General features: G+C 32.1%; 1 protein-coding gene across 1 annotated transcript in view; it reads left to right on the top strand.

Annotated features, from left to right (window-relative positions):
• LOC132562624 (general transcription factor 3C polypeptide 5-like) overlaps positions 1 to 12319 on the top strand; it is a 34312-nt gene that overhangs the window by 1847 nt on the left and 20146 nt on the right. Inside the window, exons 4-7 of the mRNA XM_060227376.1 lie at positions 707 to 840; positions 1129 to 1336; positions 1967 to 2154; positions 2556 to 2672. Of these exons, the coding sequence (XP_060083359.1) occupies positions 707 to 840; positions 1129 to 1336; positions 1967 to 2154; positions 2556 to 2672 (647 nt within the window). The remainder of the gene's footprint in view (positions 1 to 706; positions 841 to 1128; positions 1337 to 1966; positions 2155 to 2555; positions 2673 to 12319) is intronic.

The following is a 12319-nucleotide window of genomic DNA, read 5'->3' as shown; positions in this document are numbered from 1 at the left end:
CTGTATGGTTCTTTGGATTTTAGAAAAATCCAGGGCAAATTTTGCAATCAAAGGGAGATAATGCAGTTAGGAAAGAAATAAGTTTGAAATTCATGGTCCAGTTACAATGAAGTCAAAATTGTTCAAACTGAGAAAAGAATGATCTGTCCTTTAATTTCATATTTAGGCAGTTACAGAAAAAACTGGTATAAAAGGTAAATATGCACTTGGTTTTTTGCAAGCCATGGCTCATCTAAAAGAAACAGCTGGCTTTATCGCATGAGAGCTAATGAGATTAGATAAGGTTTCAATGCAGAAGAAAACAATTTTGTTTACAACCTGATTGCAGTTGTTGTCTTGTAAACACTAAGTCACATGATGTCATTAGTTCATGTAACAGACTTTTATAGGATCTGATCGGGTGTTAAGTCATTACATTATTCTATATATTTTATATGCATGCTCTTAGAATTATCAAAATTTATGTGAAATTTGTGCATATTTGGTATTGATCTGTTTGAAAGACAACAAAGTGATTTGTAGTGGTGACCTGCAGATGGTTCAGTTCATTGAAAAAATAGAGGAAGGGTTTTATGCAAATTTCATGTGTATATATACTACAAAACAGAGAATAGTTGTCAACGTACATAAGTAAATATTCATTTATGAGTTCAGGTTTTGTACAGGAGAAATCCAACTTTGATTAATCTTGTTTGGTATTACTTAGTGCGCCAGAAGAGAACAATTTTTACACAGTTCTGCAGCTTTGGAGATCCTGTCCCAGTCAGCGTATCAGAGAAAGTCAAGACTGATCTGAGATCAAAATACAACAATCCTGAGGCTGAACAGAAACTTAGACAGGTACGTTTCCAGAATTAGTTTTATCATTATGAAGTGTTGGTGATAAAATCATCTTTATGTTGTTACCCAGAATACAGAAGGAAGGTCAAGTTACTACCTCTTGATTTGATCTTTTAATCCTTGACAAATTAACACTTGAGTCTGAATTGTTTTTTATCAGCTATTTTTCTGCCCTGTTTAAGACTAATATCATGATAGTTAAATATTGGTCCTCTTACTTGGTAAAGCCTTGTTATTGCCCACAAGCAGTGACAATGTAAAAAACATGGTTTGTTCTTTTTATTCAAGCTTTTTGAGGAGCGTCCAGTTTGGTCTAGAATGGCACTGTATCCACATTTTCCTAAGAATAAGCAGAAACTGAAGTACCTACTACCACTGACAGGGTTCTACTACTTAAGTGGTCCTTGGAGATGCTTGTGGTGTAGGTTTGGGTTTGACCCTCAAAAAACTCCAGAAGCCAAGATGTTTCAGACAGTTGATTTCAGGAAACGACAAGGTAAGTAATCTTCGTTGTTTTCTGAAGTTTTCAGTTGTATTAAACTGGCACAGTTATCTTTAAAAGATTTGTTGCCTGCTGGCACACGTTATTTGCAAAAATTGTTTAAGTATTGAAATGATGAATGATTAGAGTATTAGAAAGTGTGATAACAAAGAGAATAAGTTCAAAAGGACAATCAGGATGTCTTGGGAAGGAGAGGACATCAATCCTGATTGTTATATATGAATTTCTGAAGTATACGTATAAAGGAGATGGGACCTAACTTTATCAAAATGACACACAATATCAACATATATCAAGTATTAAGTAAAATACATGTACATCTAATGATACTCACTTCTAACACTGGTAATTTGTGAAAAATGTATTTCAAATTCATGCAACAATTATAATTGAATTAGGATAGATATGTGCGGTGAGGTGTAAAATAAAATACCTGAGAGGGTCCAGAAGGTGAGCTGTTTGATAAATACCAGAAACAGACAAATCAGGTAAAATAACTGGACTTTGTGATAAGCTCTAGATCTGTTGATATGGAGATAAATGGCATCTGGTTACTAAGTCCGTGATTATATACTCTTTTGTCATCAGAAAATATTACTAATAATTATATTTTATCTTTTTAAGGTTCAGTTGGGGAAAAAGTTGGTATAAAACTGAAGAGGAAAGAAAACCTTCTGAAGTATCAGGCATTGAGGAGGAATGTTGCAAGTGACACTGTCATCAATATTCGTGACATTGTTATGGAAGAAGACGAGTCTGTGGCTAAGCCCACTTCATCAGAGACAACAGACTCAGAAAAACTCACCAAAGAAGTTTGTACCACTATCCATAGACAATGTTATCTTGCTCATTTGCATAAACAAGTAAATTATAAATAATGTTTAAGCATATACATGTGTCTAATTTGTGAATAGACTATCGGTTCGAATTCTCAGTCTTAATGGTCTCTGGAGGTTGCTATTTCTGGCATACTTGAGATCATCACCATTCTTGATTTTAGAACCTGCATAATGTCACATGATCCAAGAGACCCCAGAGATTAGAAAGAAGAATGATGTCCTGATACAATGGACTATTATCATTAACACACTTATCTGTTTACTGGTATTTATCAATTAAGACGTTCTGTTCGATTGCAGGAAATTGAGTCCTTCTCAGTTATAAATTTGAGTTCTTCAGAATGAAACCTACAGCATCATTTTACTGATTGTAGGAAGAACAGTATATCTACACACCAACAACAATACCACCATGCAGACAGATGTTCTACCAGCTCTGCGACATCCGAGCTCCCAAGATACAACACATTATTCATAGGAATGATGGAAAGGTGAGCAAACAATTGGTTCCTGGTAGAGATTTGTTATTGGTAGAAATTAGTTACAGTTAGAGATTTTTTAATGGTGTTAGAGATTTGTTATTGGTAGAAATTAGTTACAGTTAGAGATTTTTTAATGGTGTTAGAGATTTGTTATTTTTTAATGGTAGAGATTTGTTATTGGTAGTTAGTTAGAGATTTTTTAATGGTGTTAGAGATTTGTTATTGGTAGAAATTAGTTTTTTACAGTTAGAGATTTTTTAATGGTGTTAGAGATTTGTTATTGGTAGAAATTAGTAGTTAGAGATTTTTTAATGTTATTGGTAGAAATTAGTTACAGTTAGAGATTTTTTAATGGGTTAGAGATGTTATTGGTAGAAATTGTTATTTTTTAATGGTAGAGATTTGTTATTGGTAGAAATTAGTTAGAGATTTTTTAATGTTAGAGATTTGTTATTGGTAGAAATTAGTTACAGTAAGAGATTTTTTAATGGTGTTAGAGATTTGTTATTGGTAGAAATTAGTTACAGTTAGAGATTTGTTATTGGTAGAAATTAGTTACAGTTAGAGATTTTTTATTGTTAGAGATTTGTTAGGTAGAAATTAGTTACAGTTAGAGATTTTTTAATGGTGTTAGAGATTTGTTATTGGTAGAAATTAGTTACAGTTAGAGATTTTTTAATGGTGTTAGAGATTTGTTATTGGTAGAAATTAGTTACAGTTAGAGATTTTTTAATGGTGTTAGAGATTTGTTATTGGTAGAAATTAGTAACAGTTAGAGATTTTTTAATGGTGTTAGAGATTTGTTATTGGTAGAAATTAGTTACAGTTAGAGATTTTTTAATGGTGTTAGAGATTTGTTATTGGTAGAAATTAGTTACAGTTAGAGATTTTTTAATGGGTAAGAGATTTGTTATTGGTAGAAATTAGTTACAGTTAGAGATTTTTTAATGGTGTTAGAGATTTGTTATTGGTAGAAATTAGTAACAGTTAGAGATTTTTTAATGGTGTTTTGTTAGATTTTTTTTAATGGTTAGAGATTTGTTATTGGTAGAAATTAGTTACAGTTAGAGATTTTTTAATGGTGTTAGAGATTTGTTATTGGATTTTTTAATGGTGTTAGAGATTTGTTATTGGTAGAATTCGTTACAGTTAGAGATTTTTTAATGGTGTTAGAGATTTGTTATTGGTAGAATTCATTACAGTTAGAGATTTTATAATGGTGTTAGAGATTTGTTATTGGTAGAAATTAGTTACAGTTAGAGATTTTTATAATGGTTAGTTTTTTAATGGTGTTAGAGATTTGTTATTGGTAGAAATTAGTTACAGTTAGAGATTTGTTATTGGTAGAATTTAGTTACAGTTAGAGATTTTTTAATGGTGTTAGAGATTTGTTATTTTTTAATGGTAGAAATTGGTAGAAATTAGTTACAGTTAGAGATTTTTTAATGGTTAGTTTTTTAGAGATTTGTTATTGGTAGAAATTAGTTACAGTTAGAGATTTTTTAATGTTGTTATTGGTAGAAATTAGTTACAGTTAGAGGTTTTTTAATGGGTTAGAGATTTGTTATTGGTAGAAATTAGTTACAGTTAGAGATTTTTTAATGGTGTTAGAGATTTGTTATTGGTAGAAATTAGTTACAGTTAGAGATTTTTTAATGGGTAAGAGATTTGTTATTGGTAAAATTAGTTACAGTTAGAGATTTGTTATTGGTAGAAATTAGTAACAGTTAGAGATTTTTTAATGGTGTTAGAGATTTGTTATTGGTAGAAATTAGTTACAGTTAGAGATTTTTTAATGGTGTTAGAGATTTGTTATTGGTAGAAATTAGTTACAGTTAGAGATTTTTTAATGGTGTTAGAGATTTGTTATTTTTTAATGGTAGAGATTTGTTATTAGAAATTACAGTTAGAGATTTTTTAATGGGTGGTAGAAATTAGTTACAGTTAGAGATTTTTTAATGGTGTTAGAGATTTGTTATTGGTAGAAATTAGTTACAGTTAGAGATTTTTTAATGGGTAAGAGATTTGTTATTGGTAGAAATTAGTTACAGTTAGAGATTTTTTAATGGGTAAGAGATTTGTTATTGGTAGAAATTAGTTACAGTTAGAGATTTTTTAATGGTGTTAGAGATTTGTTATTTTTTAATGGTAGAATTTGTTATTGGTAGAAATTACAGTTAGAGATTTTTTAATGGTGTTAGAGATTTGTTATTGGTAGAAAACTCATAATCTTTTAGTAATATTGAAAGAAAACCTGACCACCTACTGTTCTAATTTATCAAAAAGTCTACAGATATCTTTACTTGCAACAGTTTTCAAATCATCAACTCTCACAATCCACACATTATGGTATATACTTGTGTAAGATTTCAGGTCTTTAACTCGCATGGTCCACGTAGTTCTGGGTATCAACTTGTGCTGAATAGAGCATGAGCTATGAATGCCAACTGGATCAACACAAATTCAACATGAAGTGCTTCACTGAATTTGTCATTAGCTTGCTAGATGCCCATGAATGCCAACTAAAAGCAGTTCAATACTGTCTGCAAGCTAGAGAGTTCTTCCTGACACCGGTAGTTAGCAACACACTGAAATGTTAAACATGATAGGTTGGTCTGAAAAAAAGAACGGTATCGGTTCATTCTCCAAATCTGACTTTACACAAATTATGTTGTATCAAACCAACTCCTCGTACCTCTAAAACATATTTCAATATTTAAACTAAGGCACATTCTTCCATACCGTTACCAAATATTATTGTAGTTTTCAGTGATAAACACTCCTCAGTTTAGCTAGTTTGTACTTTTTTTTGTAATTATCTCCCTTTGACCATAAATAGTCTTGATTGGCACAAGAAATTCATATGACCAACGGTCTTATTTTGTCTGTCTAGATCAAGAAAGGAGAAGGGGAGAAAATATTACCATTTAATCATAATTAGATAGTAAAAATATGAATTTTTTTTTTCTGTGACATTATATTTAATACTCAAAATGTATGTAATTCATTTTTGGTGTAGATATTGTTGTAATTTTCTCGACATTGTGTCTAGTTTCTGAAAAAAATATGTAAATATATTTTTTGTATATAAACATTTTTCCTATGTAAACATTGGTGAAGTTAGTGTCCATGGGATTCTTTACTGTGAAAAAAAAACAGGCATCTGTTCAGAAGATATTAAAACACCTTTCTCTATTGTTCTACCTGTATGTTACACATCAGTTTTAATTGTACAAAGGGTTATGGACATCTTCAGTCAGTACAGTATCTGTCTTCTGATCTGATGCTTGAGTTTATAATCACTGGTGTAAGCACGACGAAACCCCTATTGGTGTTGTTGGCTGTCCTTATTGATGACAAGGAGCCGAAACATTTAAAAAGTAGGAAGTAGGGTTGCAGGTTTTAGTTGTCAGTGGCAACATGGCAGTCTTCCTGTTGCTTGGATGTGGGAATTTTTTCTCTGTGCATCGTTTCATTATTTGGGTAGATTCAGTAATGAACTGGAAAAGTCACAAGTTTATCTCTTACAGAAACATTATTTGGGTAGATTCAGTGATGAACTGGAAAAGTCACAAGTTTGATTTCTTACAGAAGCATTATTTGGGTAGATTCAGTGATAAACTGGAAAAGTCACAAGTTTATCTCTTACATTTGCACACCCTCCTGTTACTTCGTACTGAGAAAAATAATAATATTTTATTGCCATTGTACAGTATAAAACCTTTTTGTGATATTTCCAGAAATGTATTTCTACCATCGCATTAACAAATATTTTATAGCTTAACGAGTTGTTTATTTACAACCTTACAACATTTATCACTGAAGTCATGAATGTAAGAGTCGTTAGATCCAACCATGCAGATAATTACTGTCATTTTCCACCTTGTTAATTACGAAAGACAGATTATACTATAAAAATATTTATGACTGTGAGAACATTTATGGTTGTATATTTTCGTATTTTTTTACCTTTTTTTTGACTGACTTTTGAAAATACTTAAACAGACTGTATATTTCTGTATAAACATGTAAGGTCTGTTTCTTCTTTTTATCCTAATTTGCTTGTTTATTCCAGTATCAAAAACTGCTGTTATGATTTCAGGAAAAGCAAATCTAAACATTGTTTGGTGGTGAAATTGGTAAAATGTTGGCGATAGACAAGATTGATTTGTTCAGGTAACTAAAAGCTGACAGGCAGAAATGTTTACATAACATTCTCCTGAGGTGTGTAAGTCATGAAATTACATTCTCCTGAGGTGTGTAAATCATGAAATTACATTCTCCTGAGGTGTGTAAGTCATGAAATTACATTCTCCTGAGGTGTGTAAATCATGAAATTACATTCTCCTGAGGTGTGTAAGTCATGAAATTACATTCTCCTGAGGTGTGTAAGTCATGAAATTACATTCTCCTGAGGTGTGTAAATCATGAAATTACATTCTCCTGAGGTGTGTAAATCATGAAATTACATTCTCCTGAGGTGTGTAAGTCATGAAATTACATTCTCCTGAGGTGTGTTAGTCATGAAATTACATTCTCCTGAGGTGTGTAAGTCATGAAATTACATTCTCCTGAGGTGTGTAAGTCATGAAATTACATTCTCCTGAGGTGTGTAAATCATGAAATTACATTCTCCTGAGGTGTGTAAGTCATGAAATTACATTCTCCTGAGGTGTGTAAGTCACGAAATTACATTCTCCTGAGGTGTGTAAGTCATGAAATTACATTGTCCTGAGGTGTGTAAATCATGAAATTACATTCTCCTGAGGTGTGTAAATCATGAAATTACATTCTCCTGAGGTATGTAAATCATGAAAAAGAAAATCTTAGAACTTTTGGAGGAACCGTTTCATTTATGATTATAAAACCTTTCTTTCCCTGTATATAGAGGCCAATCAGAATAGAGAACATTTTTATGTCATCTTAACAAACATTTTCTTTCTGACTTTTCATATGGTTGAGGAGTTCTCATGTTTGTTTTATAGCTGACATGCTCTGTGAGTTAGTAAAATCACAAGACGATGACATCAGAGGAAATCTCGGTCAGACATAGAATCAGTGAGGCAATAGTAAATAGGCGTTTAATTGTTGTAATGCAAACATGAATGAATTTTTTCATCTAGTCATTGATATACCTGTCTACACTCAAGTTATTTATGAAATCTTGAAATAGCATTCCTCTGAGGTGTGTCAATCCAGAATTACATTCTTCTTAGGTGTGTAAATCATGAAGTTACATTCTTCTGAGGTGTGTAAGTCATGAAATTACATTCCTCTGAGGTGTGTAAATCATGAAATTACATTCCTCTGAGGTGTGTAAATCATGAAATTACATTCCTCTGAGGTGTGTAAATCATGAAATTACATTCTCCTGAGGTGTGTAAGTCATGAAGTTACATTCTGCTGAGGTGTGTAAGTCATGAAATTACATCCTGCTGAGGTGTGTAAATCATGAAATTACATTCTCCTGAGGTGTGTAAATCATGAAGTTACATTCTCCTGAGGTGTGTAAATCATGAAGTTACATTCTCTTGAGGTGTGTAAATCATGAAATTCCATTCTCTTGAGGTGTGTAAATCATGAAGTTACATTCTCCTGAGGTGTGTAAGTCATGAAATTACATTCTCCTGAGGTGTTTAAATCATAAAGTTACATTCCTCTGAGGTGTGTAAATTGAAAAAGAGAATTTTAGAAAGTTAGGAAGAACAATTTGATTTGTGAATACAAAACTATCATTTTCTACTCTTCCCTGTATATATATGTAGAACAGTATAACAACACTGATGTCACATCTTAACAAACATTCTTTTTCTGACTTTTCATATGGTTGAGGAGTTCTCATGTTTGTTTTATAGCCGACATGCCATGTGAGATAGTAAAATCACAAGACGATGACTTCAGAGAAAATCTCAGTCAGACATAGAATCATTGAGGCAAGAGTAAACAGGTGTTTGAATTATTATAATGCAAACTTGAATGAACTTTTTACATCTTCTCATTGATATGCCTGTCTACACTCAAGTTATTTATTAGCATGAAAAAAATAGTAAATAAATCTCTTCAAACAGTTCAGATGGTTAGATTCAGAAAAATAGTCTATATAAATGTATTTTTTAGCCAAAGGATCCTGTCAATTTGTCGTAGTATTGTATGTATCTGAAGACGTTACTGTATATATACAAATTTTAGGATTTATTGTCAGGACTTGGATGTTACACTAAACTGTGATTAAACTAGATTTATTGTCAGGACTTCGATGTTACACTAAACTGTGATTAAACTAGATTTATTGTCAGGACTTGGATGTTACACTAAACTGTGATTAAACTAGATTTATTGTCAGGACTGTGATGTTACACTTAACTGTGATTAAACTAGATTTATTGTCAGGACTGTGATATCACACTAAACTGTGATTAAACTAGATTTATTGTCAGGACTTTGATGTTACACTTAACTGTGATTAAACTAGATTTATTGTCAGGACTTTGATGTTACACTTAACTGTGATTAAACTAGATTTATTGTCAGGGCTGTGATGTTACACTTCACTGTGATTAAACTAGATTTATTGTCAGGGCTGTGATGTTACACTAAACTGTGATTAAACTAGATTTATTGTCAGGGCTGTGATGTTACACTTCACTGTGATTAAACTAGATTTATTGTCAGGGCTGTGATGTTACACTAAACTGTGATTAAACTAGATTTATTGTCAGGGCTGTGATGTTACACTTCACTGTGATTAAACAAGATTTCATGTCAGGACTTTGATGTTACACTAAACTGTGATTAAACTAGATTTATTGTCAGGACTGTGATGTTACACTAAACTGTGATTAAACTAGATTTAATGTCAGGACTTTGATGTTACACTAAACTATGATTAAACTAGATTTATTGTCAGGACTCTGATGTTACACTAAACTGTGATTAAACTAGATTTATTGTCAGGACTTTGATGTTACACTAAACTGTGATTAAACTAGATTTATTGTCAGGACTGTGATATCACACTAAACTGTGATTAAACTAGATTTATTGTCAGGGCTGTGATGTTACACTAAACTGTGATTAAACTAGATTTAATGTCAGGGCTTTGATGTTACACTAAACTGTGATTAAACTAGATTTATTGTCAGGACTTTGATGTTACACTAAACTATGATTAAACTAGATTTATTGTCAGGACTGTGATGTTACACTAAACTGTGATTAAACTAGATTTATTGTCAGGACTTTGATGTTACACTAAACTGTGATTAAACTAGATTTATTGTCAGGACTGTGATATCACACTAAACTGTGATTAAACTAGATTTATTGTCAGGGCTGTGATGTTACACTAAACTGTGATTAAACTAGATTTAATGTCAGGGCTTTGATGTTACACTAAACTGTGATTAAACTAGATTTATTGTCAGGACTTTGATGTTACACTAAACTATGATTAAACTAGATTTATTGTCAGGACTGTGATGTTACACTAAACTGTGATTAAACTAGATTTAATGTCAGGACTTTGATGTTACACTAAACTGTGATTAAACTAGATTTATTGTCAGGGCTGTGATGTTACACTAAACTGTGATTAAACTAGATTTATTGTCAGGACTGTGATGTTACACTAAACTGTGATTAAACTAGATTTAATGTCATTTGAAACTAGATTTATTGTCAGGACTGTGATGTTACACTAAACTGTGATTAAACTAGATTTAATGTCAGGACTTTGATGTTACACTAAACTGTGATTAAACTAGATTTATTGTCAGGACTGTGATGTTACACTAAACTGTGATTAAACTAGATTTAATGTCAGGACTTTGATGTTACACTAAACTGTGATTAAACTAGATTTATTGTCAGGGCTGTGATGTTACACTAAACTGTGATTAAACTAGATTTAATGTCAGGACTTTGATGTTACACTAAACTGTGATTAAACTAGATTTATTGTCAGGGCTGTGATGTTACACTAAACTGTGATTAAACTAGATTTATTGTCAGGGCTTTGATGTTACACTAAACTGTGATTAAACTAGATTTATTGTCAGGGCTTTGATGTTACACTAAACTGTGATTAAACTAGATTTATTGTTAGGGCTGTGATGTTACACTAAACTGTGATTAAACTAGATTTATTGTCAGGACTTTGATGTTACACTAAACTGTGATTAAACTAGATTTATTGTCAGGACTGTGATGTTACACTAAACTGTGATTAAACTAGATTTATTGTCAGGACTTTGATGTTACACTTAACTGTGATTAAACTAGATTTATTGTCAGGGCTGTGATGTTACACTTAACTATGGTTAAACTAGATTTATTGTCAGGGCTGTGATGTTACACTTAACTATGGTTAAACTAGATTTATTGTCAGGGCTGTGATGTTACACTTAACTGTGATTAAACTAGATTTATTGTCAGGGCTGTGATGTTACACTTAACTATGGTTAAACTAGATTTATTGTCAGGGCTGTGATGTTACACTTAACTGTGATTAAACTAGATTTATTGTCAGGGCTTTGATGTTACACTTAACTGTGGTTAAACTAACTACCTTTCCTTTATATTAAATTCTCTGACATGTTATTACAGATTTTTCCTTTGTACACTAAACTGTCAGAATGGAATGAGGAACTTAAGTTTATTATCAAATACAGGCCATTTTTTGTCAGCAGTTGATGGGACCATTTTTATGTAGTTTGGAAAGAATATTGATGATAAAGGAAGGATGGATGAAGACTAAACTAACAATATTAAGATAATTTGGAATCAAGTTCTTGTCAGCCTCGAATAGACAACTCATGTGTTGTTGTTTTCAAACTTATCAGACACACTTTCAACAAATTTATGTTTGTAGGATGTACTTGTCAATGAGTTTTTTTAGAGAATAATATTTGAAACCCTGACTATTTCAAATTATCAGGGCATTTGTGGTCTTTTTCAAGTCCTGCTAGATAGAATGTGTCTGTTAATCAGGATGGTTGCGGACTATTTGAACTTATGTAACTTGGTGAATTTTACATTAATGTCATCTAGATATTTCCTGAATGGATCTTTAAATGACATGTGTGGGATTTAAGTATTCATTTCATGGGTGGGTTAATTATAAACTTGTCATCGAGGAAAAAAAATCAGAATCTGTTGCTTTACACCTTTTGCGCATAGCATCACTTGTAAACATTATGTAACGTCTGTAGGATCAGAGTGCATTATGACTCAAGTCTTTGTTCAGTAGGATAGAAATTTTATGCAATCTCATTAAGTGTTAAGCTCACCCCGCTTAATAGCGAAATAGAAGAAATTCTTCAAAATCCTACCCCCGTGGGAAAGATGGGATTTTCCCCATATTTGGTCTGAAGCGTTCTTAGGTGAAGGGGAGTCAATTTTGTATTATAAGTGGGTTATAGCCCCCTGGAGCAGGAGGGACAGGTACCAATAGAGGAAATCGAGCAAATTCTTAAAAACTTATACTCCTGTAAGATTTATTCTGGTCTGAAGCATTCTTGGGCAAAAGGAAATAAATTTTGTATAATCAGTGGTTCTCAGTCCTGAGGGGCAAGGGGGGCAGGGACATATATTGGAAATAAAACAAATTCTGTAAGATGCTACTTCTCCTGTATTAGGAATAATTTGGTCTGAAGTGT

The sequence above is a fragment of the Ylistrum balloti genome, unplaced genomic scaffold, assembly GCF_031769215.1.
Source record: "Ylistrum balloti isolate Yb309-2 unplaced genomic scaffold, AGI_CSIRO_Ybal_v1 Utg371464, whole genome shotgun sequence".
In the NCBI taxonomy this organism is placed as follows: Eukaryota; Metazoa; Mollusca; class Bivalvia; order Pectinida; family Pectinidae; genus Ylistrum; species Ylistrum balloti.
The sequence above is the reverse complement of the archived record's forward strand: the minus strand, read 5'-3'. Positions and strand labels throughout refer to the sequence as shown.